General features: G+C 39.8%; 1 protein-coding gene across 3 annotated transcripts in view; it reads left to right on the top strand.

The window, feature by feature from the left end:
* LOC122884682 (collagen alpha-1(XIX) chain-like) overlaps positions 1-24,161 on the top strand; it is a 98,295-nt gene that overhangs the window by 18,394 nt on the left and 55,740 nt on the right. For 2 of the 3 annotated variants that reach the window (XM_044214909.1, XM_044214912.1), the window contains exons 10-16: positions 285-329; positions 2,967-3,011; positions 14,450-14,512; positions 16,316-16,351; positions 18,081-18,110; positions 18,194-18,220; positions 18,769-18,822. In XM_044214909.1, the coding sequence (XP_044070844.1) occupies positions 285-329; positions 2,967-3,011; positions 14,450-14,512; positions 16,316-16,351; positions 18,081-18,110; positions 18,194-18,220; positions 18,769-18,822 (300 nt within the window). The remainder of the gene's footprint in view (positions 1-284; positions 330-2,966; positions 3,012-14,449; positions 14,513-16,315; positions 16,352-18,080; positions 18,111-18,193; positions 18,221-18,768; positions 18,823-24,161) is intronic. The other variant, XM_044214910.1, reaches the window with a different exon arrangement.

Genomic DNA, 24,161 nt, shown 5'->3' with positions numbered 1-24,161 from the left:
CAGTCAAGCTTTTCTTCCTTTGTCGCCCCATCCTGTCCTCTTTTTTAAATGATACAATTATTAAAATAATACAATGAACCTTAACAAGGTTAAGATTTGTGCTTTCCAGTTGTTGGGAAATATTATCCTGGTCTGCAGCTGCTGAGCCACTGTGTCAGCAAGAACTTGTAGAACAGCTGTAGGAGCAAGACCGCTGACGAAATGACAAGCCTTCATAAAGCTATTCACTAATCTGTGAACGAGAGACCTTTCACTAACTGTTCTGTGTGTTGTTTCCGTCACAGGGCGACACAGGGGAGGCCGGACTTCCAGGAAACCCAGGACATAAGGTACTTCTGAAACAACTTAAAAACCTTATCTTCAGCATTCCCTAGTGTTGCTTTGCACTTAAAGCTGTGATTAAAGACGTGATTGACATGAACTCAAACTTCCTTGAACTTCAAATTGATTTTTTTTTTTTACTGCATGGTTTTCTGATCCAGTGAACGCACTCACTCACTGCCCCTCTCTGAGATGATTTTCTAACATCATTGTATTGAATCACTGGCTTGCTTTGTGTTGACCCCATCACAGCAACACAGAAAACAAAGCAATTTCAAAATCAAATTAAACCAGCAAGTGGGTGCTTGGTTGGCGCCGGGTGAATGGTACTGCTACAGAGACGCAAGTTCAGTCCCAAGCAGCGGCGCTGCTGGTTTGGCCAGGCGCCCCATTGGACACAGTTAGCTGTATTCCTCGGTGGGAAGCCAGTAAGGGATCGTGTTCTTGTCGCTGCACCAGCAACTTCTGCTAGATGGTCGGGCTGCCTGTGCAAAGAGGGCTTGGATCTGAGTGTGTGAACCTCAGCGTCTCAGTTATGCCTTCTCGGTGAAGCGCTTTGCTGTTGGGTGAAAAACAAATGGCTTGTATAACTTTATACGTATTTGAGGTAATATGTAAACTGTCTACACCCTCCCTAGGCCAATAGTGGGGGTCAGGAGTGACAGACATTGCTGTGGACATTTGAATTGGAAGACAATTGCATATGCTTTTAATGGAAGCTTTAAGACTGGCTAAGTGCTTGTTTTGTAATTCGCTGTTGCTCTTACAGTCCTGAAGAGCTGAGAAAATTGCCAGTTTTCGCATGCTCTCAGTAAATATGATGTTTTACGTCACTATTTTGTTGCTTGCTTATTGCGTTATATGACATTGTCATCAGTAAGATTGTTGACCACCAACTGTGGCATCTTGGATGCCTGTGTTAATCTCGTGTCCAGTCACCAGGAACCACCACTTATTGTAATGCCAGTACATGTGTGTTGTTTCCATGACTTATTGTACAGAGAAATTGTGGGATTATGATAGTATTCTCAGAAAAATGAAGAAAATACATACATAGACTATAGATATTTTATTGCATTCAAGTGATCAATTGTACTGTAGATCATTGTGGAAGCTGTTTATGCATCAGCAGTAAATAGGATCATTCCTGGATGCAGAAGATGGCTTAATCCTGGACCTATATCCATTGAAGATGTTAAACTCACTGTGGGGTGACATATTTGCTGATGAACCTTGATACATGGAATATAGAATAACACTTAATGGCACAGCTCTCTCCACTTGTGCTTTCTGAGATGAGGTACAGGAGCCAGCTAAAGCTGTTTCTTTACACAACAGTGCACAAGAAAACATCAAAAGCAGTACCAGTGGTATTGATATTGATGCTAATGCGCAGTACCATGTCTTGTAGGATTTTATACCTAAGCTCAATTCCTCTTCCATGAAGGTTTTTTTTTTACTGTTCCAGTGTTCCACTCCAATGTGTGAGTGTCTGTTTGTAATATTATTACTAGTAATCTATAGATCTATGGACACGTGTTCTGTACAGATGGCACAAGGCACTTCTGGCTTAAATGGTGCCCTTGGACAAAACCTAAGACACACACATTTTCAGGCTCTTTTGGTAGCCATGTTGTGAGAACAACTGTTTCATGCAGCTGTCGATATCATAAGAGTAATGATATGGTTGCCCTGGACACTATAATATGGCAGTTTGCTTGTGCTTTATGGGCCAGCTGAGGTCATGAAACTGTATAGGTTACACTCTTATAACAGAGCCAACAAGTTCCAAGATGTCTCACACATTTCTGGCAGAGTGTGTGGAAAGTAGGGACTGGGTAGCTTGAGAAGAATCAGTTATCAGGAAGATATTTGTGGAAATAAGCCACTAAGATGTTATATTTGTGGAAATAAGCCTCTAACAGCTTATTCCCTGACAACATACGTATAATCTTACACATGATATAGACTTTGCTGAAGCTGAAATGATGCTGTGAGCTCACTAAGAAAACAATATTGCTGGGAATTTGGTGTCTGTTTCGCAAATATGTTTTTGGTTTTTGTATCTGTGTCACTGGTGCAAGTGTGCAGTTACTTGCTAAGCTCAGTTTGAAGGAGCTGTGAGTGAGTTTTAGAGTTTGGGATTTAACTTTATTGCTCCACTGAGGACAGGACAAAATGTTCTAGATACTCTCACCCCCTTTACACTTTTACTTAGTTGTATTTAGAAAGGATTTATTTTTTACGCCCTGCTACTGTGGCACATGGTAGTGCATGTAGGACACAATGTCGCCCTGGTGGCATCTGAGTATTGTGAACTCCTAAATGCTTAAAGGGAGTTCATAGAAATACAAGAGGTATGTGAACATTTCGTAGAAATATTTGTGGATGAATGTATGAATGTTCGTTAGCCTTTGTAATTAATATCTGATCTTCTATGAAACACTAAAAACAAGCTTTTCAGAGCGACCATGTTCCTCCTCAATCTTGCTTCGTAATTTCGAGAGTGTCTGGTTGATTCCAGCAATGCTTAACTAGAACGTGGTATTAAAGAACTGTGCCAAATTGTTTAGACCTACTGGGTGTAAAAGTGAAAAAAATGTATGAGGGTCTTTTCCTTTTAACTTTCAATCTTGTCATTGCAGGGGGAACTTGGATCAGAAGGGCAAAAGGGAATCGATGGAGAGAAGGTAAGTACTACTATCTCCAGCAGACATATATTCCTTATATAGCACATCCGCCACATCTAGTTTCGTCAGGGAATCAATTCTTATGGGCTTTTCATTTTCTGTGTGATGCCCTGGGGGTAGGGGCGAAGCACAGATTTCTGTATGGCTGTTTTCAGGTGCCTGTCATATCTGAAGTAGATCTAAGTGTGTTCTAGCCCGCAATGTCCTTCTGCAGTGACATTAATTGATATGTATGCTACCATAGGCTTTGCATACTAATGGACTAAACAAATTTTTCAAATTACTGTAAGCCCCTTCTATGTCATTTCAGGTTAAACATTATTGCATGCGGTGATGAAACTAATGTATATAATGTAAACCACAACAAGAAGTACTAGTAAATTATTTTTTTCTTTCTTTAACTAAATGCAAATGCATTATAAATGAATTACTATTCTTCTTGGATCTTAGTGAAGTTTGTGAAGCCACAAACAGATTAGTGCACATTCCTTTAAAGTGTTAAATCAAATTCTGTTTTATGTTGTACTGCATTTGTTTGCCCACAATGGCACACTCTCAGTGGATGGTAGCTGTACAGGTGGTCAGTTTAAAGTGGCTTAATAAAAGGACTTCTTTTCATCACCATCACCCCCTTGAGTAGACAAACAGCTGCCTCCCTGCAGGCTGTGGACCTGCACTCTGCCCTAACAGTAACTCAAAGAAATCAGAAAAGAAAACCAGGGATAAAAAGTATGTAGAGCTGAAAGAGTATTGAGCTGCAATATAATAGAAGTTGAAGTACCTGGTACTCAAAAATGATTTAGTATGAGTAGGATGGCAGCTTGTTAAAAATGTACTAAAAGTACAGTTACAACAGCATAGATAATGGATAACTAAACCTTTAAATCATAATGTTTAAAATGCAGTTTTCTGCAAAGCTCAAATCATTATCCTCATTATATTTATGCATTTTTCATCAGTGTAGACAGACTGCTGCTATACAGTGATGTATGAAAATGTCATTCTTTTTTTTAAGATTGCAAGAAAACACATACTGAATTTAATAAAAGATAAAACACATTAGCAGAATTTGAAGTAGTTATTTTATCTATGTATGCATTTTGTAACAAAAGTAATCCTTATGTTGTGTAAATGGTGCAGCTGCTGATGAAAGGAAAGAATGGCAGCCTACTGTCACTGTACTCTTCATTGAAGAGAATAAGGAAGCTGGTCAACTAGAAATGATCATCTCGGACAGGATAGATTCTGTACCTGTTCCTACTTGCTTTCCCTCTCTCCTCAACCCCCATCAGTATTTCTGTGAATTACCCTAAGAAGGCTACCGTTGATAAATGTAATTGTACCGTAATCCAAGTAAAATTCAGGTTGAAGGAAAAAAGATTTAAAAAAAAACTGAATTGGCAGGTTATCATTAATTTGTCTTCCCACAACCAGCATGGCTCGCTTTGTTCCAAGGTAAGCAGCTATTGGCAGCTTGAAAAGCCAGTTGACGTCATGTGCACATTTGCATATGAATGACATGATCAAGTTTATTTACATAGAAATTTGAAGGCAAGGGAGACCACCTAACTGAAAATGAACTCCGTCCACATCAAAGACTGACTGATTTGTAGTCATAATATTACACAAACTATAATGAATGAAGAATGTGCGCGTACAATGACTCCTCGGATCAGACTTTGCATGTTTTTTTCATTGATTGCTACTGTTGCTACAGCAATCAAGAGGAAAGAGTGACAGAGCTTGAGAGCAGCCCTTCTTTCTTCGCTCACTGGTTCACCCTGGGCTCCAGTTGAATGGACATCAGCAGTACATAAACTGGAAACAGCTGGAAGCTTGTTCACTATGGAGAGACTGAGACTGTGTTGATAATCCTTTTCCAAGAAGAGCAGCTGCTCAAAACTTTGCTAGAAGTCAATGTTGAAGAGTTGATGTCACTTGGTAATTTGCATACCAGTACAGAATCCAGCCCTGTTTGGGGAGGGAGGGTTTTACTATGTGCATGACAATTATGTTCATCAGGCTGATGTACAAATCACAATTAGCCATGTATTTGTATAATATATTTTTCAGCAAATATATTTGGGCGGTTAGCATAACATTGTGTTCATGGTCATGAGAAGTTTGTAGATTTGTTGATTTTGGGATATAATGTCACTAGGTGGGTGTCTGAAAAGTGTAGTGAGTTGCTAAATTGGCAGCATTGGGCCAAATGTCTGCTCAGAGGCCATCCTGCTTCCCTCTGTGTGTAGGAGGCATCATTAGTCGCTCTCAGTCAGAAACTTTGTCACCAGAAATGAGAGTCTCAGTCTTGTGTCAGTATTCAGTGATTAGAAATATGGAAACTGACAATTCCATTTTTCACCAGTGTCCTGCCACCAATCAAAGTTATTCATTCATTCATTGTGCAGTTAAAGGAACCCACCAACATTTTGAGAATTACGCTTTTATGCCATTAAGCCCATAGTCAGATGACAAGATCAATATCAATTTCACCTCTATGCGTCCAGTACAGGGATAGGTCTGGGACATGACTATGTTTACCTAGAAGGCTAGCAGGAGAGATGACTTGTTTTTTATCTTTGTGCATCCCATATGGGTGGTTGGGCTTTCTTTGGTCACACTCACATGGCTCACCATGCGTACCCTCCAGGGATTTATTACACTGTGCCCTACTTCCTTGAGTGATTTGAAACAAAGAAAAGAAATGGGGACTACATTTTTGAAGCATTGCAGACACCCATTATGTATAATAATGGATGGCTCTGAGACGTGTTTAGCCTAGCTTAGCACAAAAACAGCCGGTCTAGCTAAATCAAAAAGTGAAAAAGGTATGCTTCAAACCGGCTGTATCTTATTAACTAGCAAGCTAATGAGCTAATGTAAGTTAAACATGTCCTGAACCTTTCTTTGTACTGGACGCACAGAGATGACATTGACACCTCTTGGCTAAATGAGTTTATAGGAAACCTACTCTGCAGTGGATGCAGTTTTAGATATTTCTGTGAAAACAAATTACTTTGAGCTTAAAAAGCTTGAATTCCCATTACCTGCATTAACTGATTTTGTGGCCACTTAGGGGCAGCGTAAAACAAGCTGTAAACACATCATACAGTATTATCACCTTTTCAGGTGATATTCCAAATGTGTTACTAAACAGTTGCCTTCTCACACATCCTGCAGTTACGAAGCACCATTAGCATTCATTTGAAATCAGATTGCTGGCCACCTGATGAATTTGGGTCCAATATTCACTCTTCTTTTAGCTCTGCTTTTGATCTCCACTAACTCCTGAGTTAACTATCTGGCTCTTAAGCAGCTAAATGCTCCAATATGTTCACAAGCTAGTTGCTAACTTTATCTGTCTACCATTTAGTGCTGGGCAGGAAGCATATAGTAGGTTTTCTGCTTAAAATAAAATCAAAACAATGAGCTGACTCTAAAACGCTCTGTAGAGCTGAGGAGAACTACAAAGTGGGGTGATATTCTCTGTTGGTTTGTCACTATGAACAACTCCTTTCACTTACAAGTAGTCATGTGATCCATTGTTAACATAAAAAATGTATTGTAGCTGCTTTCAAGTGAAGAGATTAAACAGAATTTGTCGTTTCTACCCTGAGTGGTTTTTAGCAAATATTCCCAACACAAGTTTCAGCCATTTATCACAATTGAGACAATGCATTACATTTTCTTTGTATGCATCCTTCTGGAAATGCTGTGGAAACCAAATAAATCTAAGATCTAACAAAGTCTTCCGACCCATGAAATTACAGCATAAATGTGTGATGGGATGTTCATTATTAGTCTTTGCCGCAGTCGTGCTGTTTTCTGTGATTTATTTGATTTCTTGAGTACAGGATTAATGGGTTAAAACCAGTATCCCCTGTGCCTCTGTAGGTGAGTGGATGAAATTGAGCCTCATCGACTAAATAAGACTGCAATAAGGCTGCCCATACTTAACCAGTTAATCACCTACAGTAATCAGTTCTTAGAGACTTAAAAGTCTGACATTATTTGAAGGACCTTGGTTGCAGATGTTCTAGGTCCGTAATATAGATATTGATAGACACAGACCTTTTGGCTATTGCATGGTTCCTTTAGTTCTGTTTAAACTTAGAGCTGCAAAGGTGGATCATGTGATCATATATATAATTAATAATAATATAATGAGTGTTTTAATGCTCCCATCAAAACATATACTTTAACTTCAGTAAATTATGGTTGTAATGCTCCTTGTATTTATTTAAAGGCGGAAAAGGGAGCAAGTTAGGAGCCAGGTGAAGATAGTAAGAACAGCAGAAAAGATGTAGGTTACTATATTTGATGGTAAACAAATTAAAAATGTTTACGTTGCGCAAATGAACTTGCTTGATGATTTCAGTTAACCTATTTACTGTGACTACCAGACTCTATTACCCGATCTGTCCCTTTACTGCAATTAGCTCATATTCCATTTTTAAAGCTAGTATGTTATTTAAGGCTGGAGTAGACACCTGATAAGCCAGAATTCTATGTATGAGCATGTGATCTACGATCGTTTTGCAGATACACGTCCTATGGGACAGAAGGAGTGCCCACCATGTTATCCAAGTTACATTTGTTCATACATGATGTTCAATTGCTCAGTTCAGTGAAGTGTCAGAAAAAGGAGTCAAGCAACACTGATGGAACATGATATCCTCTGCACTAGAGGATCTCTGACAGTGTACTCTGATATCCTCACACAATGGCTCTTTGTTTAGGATACCTTGGTAAACTGTATCTATTCATAGAGTGTAATAGACATGCTAATAAGCTATCCTTTCTAGCAGTCAATGTCAGTGTGATTAGTCTTATACTCCACTGTATGTGGTGGTGTATCGCTGAGCAAATGGAAAGTCACAAAAGGCATTTCCTGCTGTAACCTCCCTGGCATTTGTAGGCCTGCACTCAAGATATCTATGTTACTTAGAGATCCTGTTCCACAGAGCTATAAAGGCCTGTCATTCAGTGTTACAACATTTCCCCACTAAAATGTTCTGAATACTTAATACATATACAATTTTAATTTAGCCTCTCCCCAATAGGCCAACCCCAGTTTGTTTGAAATTGTGCACAGTAACTAAAACTTGCAATCAGTCTACCTCTTGTCAGACAAGGGCACTGACCTGCAGCTGATCTCGTTGGTAAAAGGTTTAAGTAAACGTAATTAGACTGCATTTGTGCATCCCCGCTTCTCTGGCTCTGTTTATCCGCTTGCTTTAGTTGTCTTGTGCTGGGGAGTTGCCAGATTGTCTTATGGCCCCACCGCTACAGGAGTGACGAGACACAGTGGTGTGTGTAATTAGCAGGCAAGTGTACACAGCTCCCCACAGTGTTCTGACCTCGTGCTGCAGGAACCACAGCCACACAGCCAGCACCAGCCTATTCCCAGCCCCTTCTCCCTCGTTCATCCTTCCCTGTAAATGCAACAAAGCCCTCAGCTTGCAACAAAAGCTAACAATATATCCAGCCCCTCTAGTCTACATCTCCCTCCATGTCACTGGGCACCTAAATTAGGCCTATAGGCTCATGACTGAGTCCAATAGACAGAAGGACAGCATCTTAACTAGGCTATGGTGTGGAAGGTAGGATGATAAAAAAAAGTATACTTTTTCACAGGGGTCATTAGATGTTTTCTACTTCAGAGATGGTACCTTCTTGACAATCATCAACATACATCATATTTGAATAATTTAGTGTTGTTCAGTTGAGACTATTTATAACAGTGTAGTTTAGATCACCATCTCAATTATTGCTTTGCTAAAAACTACATTTAGCCATTTAGATTTCAAGGAATCCTTTCTTTTTGACTTTAAGAATATTATATGGGTTCCCAGAAATTCCTTGTAACTATTGCATTTGTGGATACACAGATGCTAGTCTGAAAGCAGTGTATATAGTCTTTCATAGGTAAGTAGGATGTTGTTTTCAATGGCATAGTTCAAAATATTGTAATATCTGACATACTTATATTTGACATCTTTTCCCTTTCAGCTCTATTATCTACTCCAACTGATGTAGATTTAGTTTTGCTATGTTCTAACTGATAACAAAAGCAACATTATAATAACTTTTAAAAGTCTCTATAGGTGAAGGCTTGGAGAAGGGAGAGAAACAGGCTGAGAGAGTGTTCTGGCACAACTTTACACAGTGACAAGTGTATAAAATTGGCAGGTAACACTTGACTGCACAATTTTATACAACATTTGCAACAGTGACAAGTTTTAGCAGGGCTTTGGGACAAACCTTGTCATGTATCAGTTTTATTAAATACAGTATTTGTTTACTATCTTGAATTTCTGCTCTCCTAAAGGGGATAGCTGAATAAATTGAAACATTTTTATGTTATGTTATTTACACAGCATATTATTAAAACAACACAACATTTCTCTTTCTTTCTTTCTTTCACAAAAATTATCACATAAAAGCTTTTTGACAAAATAAAACTATGATATGTAGTCTTTATTTTGGCAAGCAATTGTTTGTGCCCTAATACAAAATACCCCAAAATATAGAGAACAAATTCAAAGCACCAACTGGATTAATTCAGACAGCATGGTGTATTGTAACCGCTGTAGGAAAATCAGTATGTTCATTTTGTATGTGCCTGACTAAGATTTATTGCAAAATTTGCAAGACTGCCAAAAACCTCAGCCAAAAAAAGTGAGGGCTCACTTTTAATTGCACTGGTTATTATTTACATCACTACAGACAAGTCCAGAGGCTGTGCAGTTCCACAGGTCCTGTCACTGACATTACTGCAGGACTGGAATTATCTGAATAGTCACATAGTCGAGCCAAGTTTTTATTAAAAATATATATTTTTTAATCAAAAATATTATTCTTTTTTCGTAGCCAAAGTATCTTTTGTCATACTAAATTAACAACCACAAGCACACATGGGAGAGTGCGCATCACTTAGCATTGGTTGAGAGAGTGCATTGTTAGCATATGGCAAACTTGATTAATTCCAAATCTTTTATGTAAAACTGCTTTGTTGACAGTTGTAATTAAAATATTTGCCAGCAGAAAACATTTTTTGTGGCACACAGATTAGCCACAACAGTTGCAAAGCTTAGCTAGACTGTTAAACAGGGTGAGCGATTCAATATATGGTAAGAGTGACTTTTTGATTGACTGAGCTTCTGACTGACCTGAATTTAGTTTCTGATAAGGACATGTGCTATGGAAAAATAACTCACCACCTTGCACAATTCCAGTTGCATTATTCAGTTTGAATTATAGCAGTTCCCTGTCAACTCTTCTGTAAGCATACTGTATTGTCTTGTGTCTGCAGTGTGCAGGAAAAGATGTTGGGGATGGGTTCATTTTGCAAAGTAATTTACAGTAGGGCTTCACTTTAAGCAGGTGTTATCTCCAATCTAATATAGAACCCATTAATTTAGCTTACATGTATTGAATTTCCTGTGTTTTTGATTTTTACCAGTGGTCAGCCTTTTGCAGGTCACTTAAGTTAAGGTCACTGATACATATTAAAATCATAACTTCCCCTGTTTCTGGACTGAGTCAAGCTCCACTTCAGGTGAATTACAAGCACATGAATTCAGACAACACAAAATTAATGGAGTCAAAGAAATCAGAAACTATGTGATAAAACATGCCCATATACAGTATATATTCAGAAGTGTGTGTTAATGGTTAGAAATCTTGCGGCAGTGGCCGGGTGTGGGATTGACAAAACAGGCCAGCTTACTCCTCAACTTAAAGCTGCAGTTGTAGGTATTTGAACATACACAAAACCTTGCAAAACCTCTCTCTCTGCTGCCTCCTATCACTCTGCTAAGCCAAATGATGCACTAGACATGTTTTTTTCTCTGTTTTTGAGTCACTATGATTGGCTAGTTACGTGCTAGCTAACCCTGATTGGTTATTTGATTCAGACCGGGTCCAGTTTAAAAAAAACAACTAAATACAAAGGGGCGGGTGCTCACAGACACACATTCAATTAAATATTGTTAGTAACATGCAATGGTCAAAATGAGTTATTTCAACCAAAATTATAATGAAATAATTTTGCCTACTGCAGCTTCAAGGCCATTGATACAATAATTGAGCCATAACTCCAATCCTTTGGGCCCTTCACTTTTGTTTGTTTGTATTATATCGAGGACTAACTGATTTTTGCCCACCAATATGACATTAGATTAGATGATTAGATTCAACTTTATTGTCATTACACATGTACAAGTACAAGGCAATGAAATGCAGTTTAGGTCTAACCAGAAGTGCCATAAGCAAGTGCAGGGTATAAAGTATGTGCATAAATACAGGATAGAGCAATATTATGAAAATATTTACAAGTGGTACTATGGACCTTATATACAGATGGCATTACAAACAGAAGTATACTGATGGATATGTACAATAATGAATTGGACTGGGCAGAACAGTAGTGCAGTGAATATTAAGTAGTGCAAATTATAGAAAAATAGTTAACAGTGCAGTAGATGAGTTATTGCAGTATTCAGTATATAGTACTGGAGTGCAAATGATGCAGTATATGTATAAATAAATAGTCCGGTAGTGCAAATTAACATGTGGTCCTTGTCCAGAGGCACCTGAGGCACCTGCCGGAAGGCAGGGCAGAGAACAGTCTCTGGGCGGGGTGAGAGGAGTCCTTAAGAATGCTGCGGGCTCAACGCAGACAGCGTTTCCTCTGGATGTCCTCACCTGCTGGAAGTGAAGTCCCTGTGATGCACTGGGCAGTTTTCACCACCTGCTCCAGTGCCTTGCGCTCTGCAGCAGAGCAGTTCCCATACCAGACTGTGAGACAGTTGGTTAGGATGCTCTCTACTGTGCAGCAATAGAAGTTCACCAGGATAGCTGAGGACAGTTGGGTCTTCTTCAGTGTCCTCAGGAAGAAGAGGCGCTGGTGAGCCTTCTTGACCAGGCAGGAGGTGTTGGTAGTCCAGGACAAGTTCTCTGAAATATGGGTCCCCAGGAACTTGAAGCTGGAGACACGCTCAACAGCCATCCCGTTAATGTGGATGGGGTCATGTGTGCCTCCTCTCTCCTTCCTGAAGTCCACGATGAGCTCCTTTGTCTTGGAGGTGTTAAGGAGCATATCATTATCAGAGCACCATGTGGTCACGTGCTGGACCTCCTCCTTGTCGGCAGTCTCATCATTGTTGCTGATGAGACCAATCACCGTAGTATCGTCTGCAAACTTGATGATGGCGTTAGATCCATGCACAGGCCTGCAGTCGAGTGTGAAGAGGGAGTAGAGGAAAGGGCTCAGCACACAGGCCTCTGGTATGCCCGTGTTGAGTGTAATGGTGGTGGAGCAGTTGTGGCCTGACCTAACAAGCTGAGGTCTGTTTGTCAGGAAGTCCATAATCCATTTGCAAATGGAGGTGTTAAAGCCCAGGTTTCCAAGTTTGGTGATTTACTTGGAAGGGATGACAGTGTTGAATGCAGAGCTGAAGTCAACAAACAGCAGTCGTGCATAAGTGTTCTTATTGTCCAAGTGTGTGAGTACAGAGTGCAGTGCCATGGAGACTGCATCCTCTATGCTCCTATTGCTACAGTAGACAAACTGGTATGGGTCCAGTGTGGATGAGAGAAAGTCCTTTAGGTGTGCCAGGACCAGCCGCTCAAAGCACTTCATAACAATGGGTGTGAGTGCTACAGGGCGGTAGTCGTTCAGGCACGTAGGAGTCGAGTGTTTCGGCGCTGGCACAATGGAAGTGGATTTAAAGCATTCTGGCACAGCTGCTTGGGCGAGGGACAGGTTGAAAATATCTGTAAAGACCCCAGCGAGCTGCTCTGCACATGCCTTAAGTTTTGAGTTTAGTGCTTCAGAGCCATGCAAACCACAGCTCTTATATCTCCTAACAACACTAATTTCGGATTCTCTTTGTAACATATCACGCTGTTAAAATCATGGCTTCTTTTTTTATTTGAGGTTGCAAATGTGCAAAATGTTTTTGCCAAGTTGATAGATGTTCTGTCCTATGAATATGTTGGTATATCAGTATGACATTATTGATTCTTTGTAATTTAATACATGATGCTGAAGTATGTCATTCTCTATGGCTGAGGTGAATAATGTGTAGTAATGTGGTTTTAGAAATGTGTTTAAATTTGCCCATAACTTCACAAAGCTGTGAATGGGAGCAAATGTCAGCTTTGTGGAAAGCTTTCTGAAAACCACTTAATGACTGTAAAGTATTACAATAAGAAAACATATTTATATTTTTTTACCATAACAATAAGACAAAATGTCCTTATTACAAAAATGGTGGCAACATTCTTACAAGAATCGACAGAACCTGAAGTTGTTTACGTCCTCGTTATCAGAGGAGCCTTGTACTTGATTCTCCCTTGTTTCTGCCAAAGCTCTGGTAATAACTGCTTCTGGATCCCCTTGTGTCAGATTGCCCCAGTAAAGTGGTTAGGCTGTCGATTTAAATAAAGAATTGGGCTCTCATGTACAGCTATGAGACAGCTGCCCTATTATTGACAGTGTGCGTGGGCTGAGGGGCCACATAAAGTGATACAATCTGTTAAAATCACATCACAATCATGTCATTATAAGTGCAACTTATAGGCAAGCTGTATTAGCTGGCGTTACCATAAGGGCAATTATTTTACACCAGTATATATTCTGTTTTCTGAATGGTAGTGTTTAATGTGAGGCTTGCAGGGAATATGCAATGAATTAGTCACGTCTCTGGCGGAGCCAGACTTAATGTGATGAAGGTAGGTAATCATCTTCTGCAGATATATAATTCACTATTAATAGCCTTTCTATCTCTAAATTTAACCATGACAAATTATTGTATTTCTGAATCATTTTACAGACCGCTCACACTCCCCATCTTTCCTGCCCCCCCTCCCCAACCTATTTCAAAGAGTTGCTGCTACTGGCCCAAATGTGTCACACCTAACAAGGCTTGCTGCAAATTTAGCCTGTCAATATGTGTCAAGCCTCATTCATCAGCTATCACGCTTTATCTCAGCTGTCCTTCTTATTTCACATTTCACCACCGTGAGGCTTGACTTTGCCCCGAGCTTACATAGTTCAATTCCACCCCCAGGTCCTCTGCTTCAAGGTGTAAAAGTAATGACAATCATAGTCCTTGCTAAGCCTAAGTGTAATGAGGGAAAACAGAGAAGGAGTTCGGGGTAGACACTGTGTAACCAGCTGATTGTAAATCTCTCAGCATCTCAGCAGCATTTTGGTACATGCAGTATCTAATGATTGATTGATTATCTGCTCTTTTCTCATTGACTGGTTGTGACAGGCATGAGAATTTCACACCTGCATGAGATACTTGTGTCAACATACTGACATACAGTAACACATGTTGGCTTATTTTTTTTAACAATATTTTAATCCGTCATTTTCAATGAAAGGAAATATACTTCATTATATTGTATATTTTTGTTCCCAGGGTCTGAAAGGTGACCCAGGGCCAGTTGGTCCAGTTGGTCCAGTTGGTCCCAAAGGAAACAAAGTGAGTGAGTCTGCCATACATAGTGGCCTGGACAAAATTGCATTGTAATTGTTTTCATTTTTATTTTTTTTAATGAAAATAGATACTTCAGGGAATCTGCTTTCATGAGCTGTAATCCCAGTCTCAATAATGGGTTTGCCCATCTGTTTGAAGTGCTGCTATGATTGCTACTCCAAACATGGCCAGCTAAAGAATACTGTTATTGCTATCATAACTTAGAAAGACCTTATTGATGGTCATATAGAGTAGCTTTTATCCCGGCTGAGAGAAAATGTTCCACGCTCTATATTTGCAGAGTATTTGTATATTCATAGAGATAGCTGTTCGTAATGGACATACCCAACAAAATCCCTTTATCTTGCCCTCTCTAAACAGTTTTTTTATGGGACTAAAGCCTACAGCAAAAATGTGGATTGCATACTATTGCCTTCTCGTTTGGGGACTCTTCACAGGGGCTCTTGATTTAGAATATATTTGACATTTGGTCTCAAATATTAGGAATCCAACAGTTACGTATAGTAGGCTATAACTGATTTCATAAACCTGGGATTTAAGACAAAATGGAAGTGCTGCAGAGGAGTTTGATGCAAAACCTTGTTCTTATCTGCAGCCCCTTTATAGTCCGTTCACTGACATCACTGATATGAATTAGATTAACTCTTGTTGCAATGCAGAAAATATTGGTCTTTTTAAAGTTTTCTTTTCTTTTCATCCCACAGTGGGATTATTTTCCATGTATGAGATGAAATGTTTTTCCTGTAATTAGTTGCCATATCTCCTGCTCTTTTATTTTTCCTCCCGTATTGGGGCTTTTTTTGTTGTTGTTGTTGTTGTTGTCTTTTGGAAGAACTCACCACATAATTGTAGGTGCAATGCTCTGTCTGCCAGCCTTGAAGTTATAATGAGGTCTGTGTGTTTCTGTGAAGACAACAGAGAATCACAGGGTATTTTATCCTATTTTCCGGATGGGAGGGTGGGGGTGGGGGTGGAGAGAACGTTTGTTTGTATTGAAACTGACAGAGGGAGGCAGATTTGGAAGCATAAAGTAATGAGTCCTCTGAATATCCCATAGCAGGCATATTTTAGCTGTGACATTCATTTAGACAACAAAATGGATATGAACTACAAGCACCTTTTTTTTTCTTTCATCCACATCTGATAAAAGGGTATTGCCAGTTGTAAAGTCTGTTGGGATTGTGGCAAAAAGGGGAGAGAACTGCAGAAATATTGGACAATGATACATGAGTTTTATCTGAAAAGACAAAAAACAAGAGAAGCAGTAAAAAGCATGTGAGATCATTGCTTACAGTGGGTGAGGCTAGCGTCAAAAGACATCTACTTCTTTCCTTATATGACTTTCCGTGACTGCCTGTATGTCACAGTCACCAAACAATGTTATCATACCTGTCCATTGTTAATACTGCAAAGCTTTTACATGATATTGTACGGCTGTGTTTATTTTAAGGCCTGTCACATTTAATAGCACTAGCCCACCTGCCAGTTGTCTGACAGTGTGAAAGTCATCAGACAGGCTTCATTTCAAGACATACTGTAAATACCAGTTAACTATGTACTATCTATAGTACATAGTGCATGTGTTGAAATATTACTGTTATGCATAGTAAATCTTATTTTACCTGACCAGTTTTTATCAAGAACATGATGGCTGGCCTTTAGGGCTAGATGTTAAAACGTCAAAATATATTGTATTGATTTAGCCTTAGCCATTTCCGTTGCACACAGTTAAAGATGTTATTGACAGTAGTTTTAGAAGTTTTCACTAATTATTATCTTCCTTCACAGGGTGATGTGGGTCTGCCTGGAGCTGCGGGGCTGCCTGTAAGTTTACACTGTTTCATTTACATCTCATTATGCTATTTGTATATGTAAGGCCATTCAAAAGAGCTAGAAATGTTGAAATGTACTCATGCAGGTGTGACCTGAAATGGCTGGACTAAGCATTGTAAATATCACAGCCTTTTGGCTGACCAGGCGCTACACACAGTGTTAAAGCATCTGGCCCACAGAGATGGAAAGTGAGGCACTCAGGTGAGCAGTCTCTGTGTCACATTACCATCGCCTGGGAATGGGTCAAAAAAAGGAGCAGATAGACAGGGCTCAGTGGGCATCCTCACTTGGGCCAAAAAGGATAGGGATGAGCAGCCAGGCAGATAAGAATGGGGCTCCAAGCCTCAGAGTGGGGGTGGAGGTTGACAGGTAGTTGCTGGCTGTATCCTACATGGGTGAGCCATGCACTTATTGGGTTGGTAGCTGTCCCTGCAGACTTTTCATTTACAGACACGCAGGAAGAACCACACCATGCTTTATTTATTTCGATCTTATAATTGGACTGGCTGTACTAGTGGGGTTTTTTTTCTGTGGTCCTGTAAAATCCAGAGGACAGAGAACATAACCCAGAAATGTACTCATTCCAGTGCACAAACAAATTGAAGATACATATGTCAGCAGACAGCAGATATATGTACTTGCAGATGCTTGCATAGTCATCTATCAACACATATAGTCAATGTGTGGGCACAAATGCAAACACGCATAATCTCAATGCATTGTAGCCAGGGAGTTGACGGCTACTGAAGATTAAAGGCATACTGCGGGTGGCTAGCTAATTATGTACACATCATGAGGGGATCAGCCTGCCAGTTTTAATCAGCACTGGAGTGATACAAAAGCTGTGTCCCACTGCTTCTGGCTTGCCCCTTTTATGTCACCAAAGTGCCTATGATACCCACAGAACACTGCCGCCTTCCATTAGCTATTCTCTGATGCTAATTTTACATTAAAAAGGACAAGCACAATCTTTCTCTAACTAGCGAACATGGTTTTACCAAACTTTCCCACATCATGCCAGTAAAATGGTTGGTGAGTGTGAGCAGAAAATGTTGGGAGGAAGTTATTGAAGTAGTGTCGACTTGTCGGTAGTGGATTTGCATTATATTGGTTATTACTCAAGGTCAGAACTCATAACGAAAAATGTACCGTTGAACATGAATAATTGATTTATTAGCAAAAGCACTGCAGGGAGACTGAGGCATGTTTTATTTAGGGAGTCACAGTTCAGAGCTGTCACTCTTCTTTATAGATACAGCTGCAAAAAGGGCTGTCAGCCTCCTTGTTAAATTGTTTCTTTTTTCTTTTGTTGTTTGTTCTTTGCATGAGGCCTCTGACTAATGTGGAAGACATATGTTGTGAATGTCCATTTCTGCAGCTGTTTCCTAGTCAAGTCAACAGCGTGTGAAAGAGGACACCAATTATTCGGCTTGTATTTGAAAGCTGAGCTGTTGTATGTGGCCTTGTGTCCATTCTGTGGCCTGGTGGATAGACGACTCCGTCTGCCCTTTCCTGACAGTGGCCAGCAGGGTGACTGGGGGAGTTGTAGTAGTCAAGCCCTAACTTCTCTTCGGGTCATCGCAGCCAAGGATAATTACCTCATGACACTTGTGTCGCTTGCCCATAACTTGCAAACATGTATTGTTATACTGTATATGAATCATGTGATTCGTGTTTTCATACTGACTGACATGTTCATAATTGTTTGTTTAATTTCTAGGCTGACAAAGAATGTCTCAAAGGAGAGCAGGTACTCGAATTTAGTTAATATTGTTTTCGCTGAAAATATCTCAGCATTCTGTATTAAATTGTGCTTTTTTTTGCCACATTCAGGGCCCTCAAGGTGACAAAGGAGACAAGGTAACACATTAATCATCACAGTTAAGTATAGTTTTTCTTGTTTGACAAAGTGCATGTAACATGTTCTCAAGCAATCAAGCACAACTATTAGTTTCGACAAGCAATTATTGAAGCCCCATAAGCACATCCTTGCGCAAGAACTTCAAAACAAAATCATGACTCAGCGTATATGTTGATTAACTTAGCTAATAGTTCCTTATGAAGATACTGTGTAAAATAATAGAATGAAGCTCTGTTCAGCTGAAGCTGCAAATTGCTTATTAAGGGGATCGTGGAGAAATCATCTAAAAACTATTCATGATTAAGATTGGAAACCACAGCTGTACATGCTCCTGTCTATCTATTCATGCAGATTTTAACTAAGCTAATGCTGTGTTTGCTATCACTACAAATAAGCCCACTAGTTATCCACTGGTCTGCTGAGAACATGTGGCACAAACATCTGTCTGCATCAGTTTTTACAAGAAGCAAGCCATAATCTCTTCCTGCAATACCAAATGGACATGAATGTAGCACCCAATTCACTAAGATACATGTCCTTTCCCCAGGGATTGGCTGGGGTGCCAGGTCAGCCAGGGCAACCAGGCAAAGAGGGCAAAAGGGTGAGTAAACAGAAACAGTCCACCGGTTGTGTGGCCTGGCTAGTGGTTGTACTGACTGAGAGGACCTGGCCTGGGGAAAGGCCAAGCAGCAGCTGTGTGGCTGTTGTTGTTTTTGGGGAGGCAAAGATGATCTGTGGCAAAGAGAGAAGGGAAGGTGTGGGCTTGTTGTATGACAATTAATGAATGGGCTTCATGGTCAAAGGGTCACACACACTCACAGTATGACTGGCAGCACACATGGTTAAGTCCCACTGGGTGACTGTGGTGGACTGTATTCGGTTTTCTAAGAGGCTAGCTTGATTTGGGATTGAGACAACGTCCATGACTGTATCAACTGAAACATTACACCGCATTTATTTATTTGTCACCTCTGACTGTAATAACTGTGGTTAGGAATACAAGTGTCAGTAATGTAATGTTTAAATCAAAAGTATGCATTTACAGTACTGCAATAATAATTCAGGACGGCTTCTTTTCAAAGCTTTGTAAAATGAAAACTCAAATTTTTTGTGGGAACATATTCTAAATTACATTTGAATAGTTTAGAGGTTAAGGCTTTAAATCCATTTATGGTGTTCTGGCAATAGTAATGGGTAAATATCATAACATTATGGTGAGCTGAAGATTGCCGAACAGCAAGAATGTTATTGTCCCTTGACATCACAGCTGAAAGGCAGTGTTCAAGGACAGGTGGAGAGAGTGTCCTTTTGTGTCTAGCTTAATTGTCTTGGTGTGAATACCTTCGCCTGTGACACCGTGATCAAAAATAGGCTCTTCAGATTCCTGTTTGTCTGACAGAGAATAGTCATAAAACAGCAAGAAAACATTTGGCTCCACGGCATCAAAATATAAAATATATAGCAGGTTGAGCTGTAGAGCACCCATAAGTAGGTCAGGCAAATGTTCTTTTCAGATTAAGCAAGATCCAAGATGATGCACAATACTCAAGACATCTGGACACAAGTATCTCAAGAATTCCACCCTTCTGTGTGTGAATACTTTCAAACTCAAAACTTGTTCCAATAACATTAACAATTTATGACCTATCATCGGTTGTATTTCTCAATGGATCATTTCCCACAATGCATGAAGTAACAGAATCTATTTTCAGGGAAAGTATTCGCGAACAAAAGTGAGCTCAGATGCTTTTTTGATGCTGTCTGTCTACCTCGTTAGTTAGGCGATATTTTATACCTAACCTGACTTAATTAGGGATGGAGCATCAGAGACATCAATTATGGTGTGCACTTTTCTTCTGGAATACAGTTTTATGATGGATCTTTCAATCATAATTGGTTTTGAGGAAATAGAAAGTCGCTCTGTGTTTGATGTTGTGGCTTCTTGGTTTTCTATATACCCATAATATTTCTTGCACTAGTCATTTCTTTGAAGATTTTGTAGGTAAAACAGCCATAGGGCTTTAAACCAGTCATTTCAGACTGTCTGCTGTTGTTGTTGCTGAAGACACAGTTCTGATCTATTAATACCCTGTCTTTGATGACTGGCTGACTGTTAATGTGCTAAGGTTTCTGCTTATTCTTAGCTCTAGGAGTCACATGTGGCCTCGGAGTTGTTGACCAACCTGTGTTTCTGCAGTTTGACAGCCTATTTTAGGAAGGTGGACACGTATCATTATCAGGGGCTAGCTAGTGGCCAGCTGATACAGCAAGAGACTCTCACCCAATTAACAATTCTTGTCTATGCTTGCAACTTATTAGTTTTACTAAGAGCCATAGCTGCTTCACAAATGATGCAGAATATCTTGACAGAGACTGACCACTCCACAACCTTCATATGATAGCCGGGAGTAGAAAGCTTTCACAAGGCCTTAGATTCAAGCCAGACCATCTTTCACACTGTCTACTTCAATTTATTGTTGAGGAAAATACGACCACTCTAAGCTATTTAGATTTACTTCAAGGAGATGTGGAGGACATTGCACTGATCGTTCTCTGAAGCTTAAAGCAACATATGCAAGAGATGATATCAAGGGCCATTACCCAACCCCTCCTGTGACCCCATGTCTAACGTTCACAGAATCTTGATTTTATCTTAGAATTTGCACATTCTTGCTGTTTTATGTTGTTTTTATGTACGCAAGCATGTAAGCACGCTGAACTGCTTTTGAATGATATGGTGCTATACAAATAAACTTGAATTGAATTGAATTGGATTATTAGCTTGATGGATGGCTAGTTCAGTTTGTCAGGGTGGCGGTAAGGGCCAGTCCAACCATGCCTATGAATTTATAGGAATGTATTCCCCCCACATTACACAATGCCATTAATAGTAATGTGAATGGCTTGGTTTTATCTATCATGGATGGCATTGACACAGAATGGCAGGCAAAGAGTAGGACTTTGGGATTCAATGGCACATTACAGCAGATCAAAGAAAAAAAGATGAGGAGCACCAGTAAAAGGATATGTCCCCCTCGCTAACTGTGGTGTGCTAAAATTTTCATCAGGCGCTGTAATGATGTGCTAAGCTCTGAGTTTGTCATTGTAGACCCTGTCCTACGCAGGTCGAGGAGACATGCATGCTGAAGGGAACAACCTTGGAATTTTAAGCCAAGTATTAGGTATGCTCATACAGCATGCAGTACAGAGAAGTGCCTGCCTGACACCCATCTACAAATATGAGGAACTGTATAATAAAGTTTTGTGTGCATACAAAAGTAATGTGGGATTTGGTGACAGAAAGCATTGAAAAAGTATCAAATGACGTAATTTTGCATGCTCAAAATAGGACTGAAAACCTACGCTTGGTCAATGGTTTCTTAAAGCCAAAATATGCAGGAACGCCACGGCAAGCTTGGTTTATTCATGTCTTGCCAAGTCTTCCCAGCATACTCTTGCTTTGGTAGTTGGCACTGGGTTGTGAGTGGGTTCAGTGCAGACATGGGTTCATCCCTTCTATAGTAGTAGGCTTCAGTGGATTAATAAATAATCACCTTAAGAAATCCCCCATTACAAGGTGGGTCTTGGAGTTTTAATCCACCACATTAAGCCTTATTAGCTGTATAAATGTACCTGTATAGAAAAATAAGTCCTTGCTTGCAAGTCACTGACAAATGCCATGTTGATTCCCTTGCTTTGCTAGGAAGGCTATATGATGTCATACATAAAGGACTTGCATTTGTTCTAATTAAATGTTTTGGGACCATTGCATAAGCATTATAAATAGATTTCCTCTGTACATAGATTTTTTCTATTGATAAATAGATTGATACATTTTGCAGAATGCAAATATTGTTAATGCAAAGCATTTGAAATCCCCTTTAATCAGGTGAGGGCTTCTACTGTGTCAAGGACTCTTTGTATCCTGCTTTGGAAAATGCACATGTCTGACAGATGTGCTGCATAGTGTTTGTTCTTATTAGACATAGCTGTGCTAGTGCAGAGATGATGAAACACCAGCAAGCCCTAGAGGAACCAGTACAGTGCAACTGCTCTGTCTATGGATTCGTTCTCTTCAAATTAATTATGCAGTGTAGATCCTGTTACTGATTTATTCATTTAAATCTAGTTAGTTGGTTATTTATTTTGTTATTTTGCTTAGGCAGGCAAGTAGTGGGCACAGTTGGTAAATTATATGGATTGGTAGCTGGTGAGTTGCAGCTCAGTAATAAGCATGCAGGTGTCTTTTATTGTGCAGGAGGTGAGGAGAGTTCTGTAATATTTGATGCTACAAAGAATTTAACATCAGGTAAGAGGTGACATTCTCAACTGACTGCCTTCCGATTATCTGTAGTATCTCTCTCTCGTAGAATGTCTCCTGTTTCTCAGAAGTATTCGTCTGCATACTTTAGTTGGGGATGTGGGTGGATGACACTGTGCCACATGAGATGCCTGCCTCATATGTCAAGGAGATAAAAGAGAACAAAGGTCACAATGAAGGTGAAAAGGCCTGGAGACCGTTGCTAGCCAGGTCACACAAGATGACCTGGCTAGCTAGATGAGGGAAAAGCCATTAAAAGAGAGACTTTTAATCTGGGAGGAATCATTTTCTCACTAAATAATATGATGTGCCACATCAATACCACAGATAAAAAAATCCACCCAGACTATTGATGGCTATTGAAAAAAACATTACAGAGTGGGAGATATAGCAGGGCTTTGATTTTACTAACAGGTTATTCCTCCTATGCTGAATCAGCTCCCCCTCTCAGCCTTGTGCAGTAGACCCACCGTAGTCACTATTTACAGTGTCCGAAATATCATGAATTATTTATTTTCAAGTCCTTGTGTTCTTACATCTACTGTTCACTTTTAAACTATAGTTATTAGTCTGTACAGATGTTTTTTATGTTAATGTTTTTTACAGAGATACGTTGATAGTATAAGATAGCTCTATGTAACAGATGCAGGCACATAAGGTTCCTCTAAAACTTCCTTAAAACTTGAATGCATATGTATCCTGTGACAGTAGACATACAGCAGCATGGCGCCTTATATTAGTGTACTTTTTTATTTTTCCACAAGTGCATATCAGTAAAGTCATGAGACCGCTCAGACATGTGATCCTTAAGCCGGAAGTCGAATGAAACCAGAGAACAACGTTGGTGTAAACATGATGTTCACTTGTTGGTTGTTGGGTAGGAAAACAGTTTCTCAGTAAAGAGACTCTCCTCCAGTTATATGGGAGAGATGGCTATTTGTAAAATAATACGAGACTGTATCTCAAAACTTCAACTGCTGTCACATCACATCACATTCGTCAGCTGTCATCACTTCGGATCGTGCGATGGCACAGTCCCGGATCAATGCACGTCAGTAATTGTACCGCAGACACACTTTCAGTTCTTTGCTTGTGTCAAAAATTTGAAACAATGTAGCTAACATCTACAACAGCTGCCTGGGCACTTTAAAGTGGCAGGGATATAATCTGTCAAAACAGTAGAAAAGATCATCTGTCTTGTTTTTGCTTGCCAACTGGACTGGTCCACATTTCCAAAGAAGAGGGAGGTAATTGCTGTCTTCTGGAAGTGATAGCGGTGTTTACATTTTCCATTCAAGCCTTGTGCTGAATGACTGAGACAGCTGTCTATAAGTCCTGACCAAAGGCACAGGCATATTTTTCTCCATATTTCCCGCCTTCACCCTTGTGCTAACACATGTCTCAAAGCTCTGTCCACTGGATGCTAAACTAGTGATCAAATGTTTTCTCCCAGATGAGGGAACCACTATATAATCTTGCACTTACGTTATTTTTTCTCCTACCAAACTGTTGGTCATTTTCTCCCAGCACAAGGCACAAGATGCTAGTGCTTGACTTGACCATGTTTAAATAAGTAAATGTGTGTGGACAATATCGCCATGGAGCGAGGAAGCCTTTTA

The sequence above is a fragment of the Siniperca chuatsi genome, linkage group LG11, assembly GCF_020085105.1.
Source record: "Siniperca chuatsi isolate FFG_IHB_CAS linkage group LG11, ASM2008510v1, whole genome shotgun sequence".
NCBI lineage: Eukaryota > Metazoa > Chordata > Actinopteri > Centrarchiformes > Sinipercidae > Siniperca > Siniperca chuatsi.
This window is presented reverse-complemented; position numbering and strand designations above follow the sequence as displayed.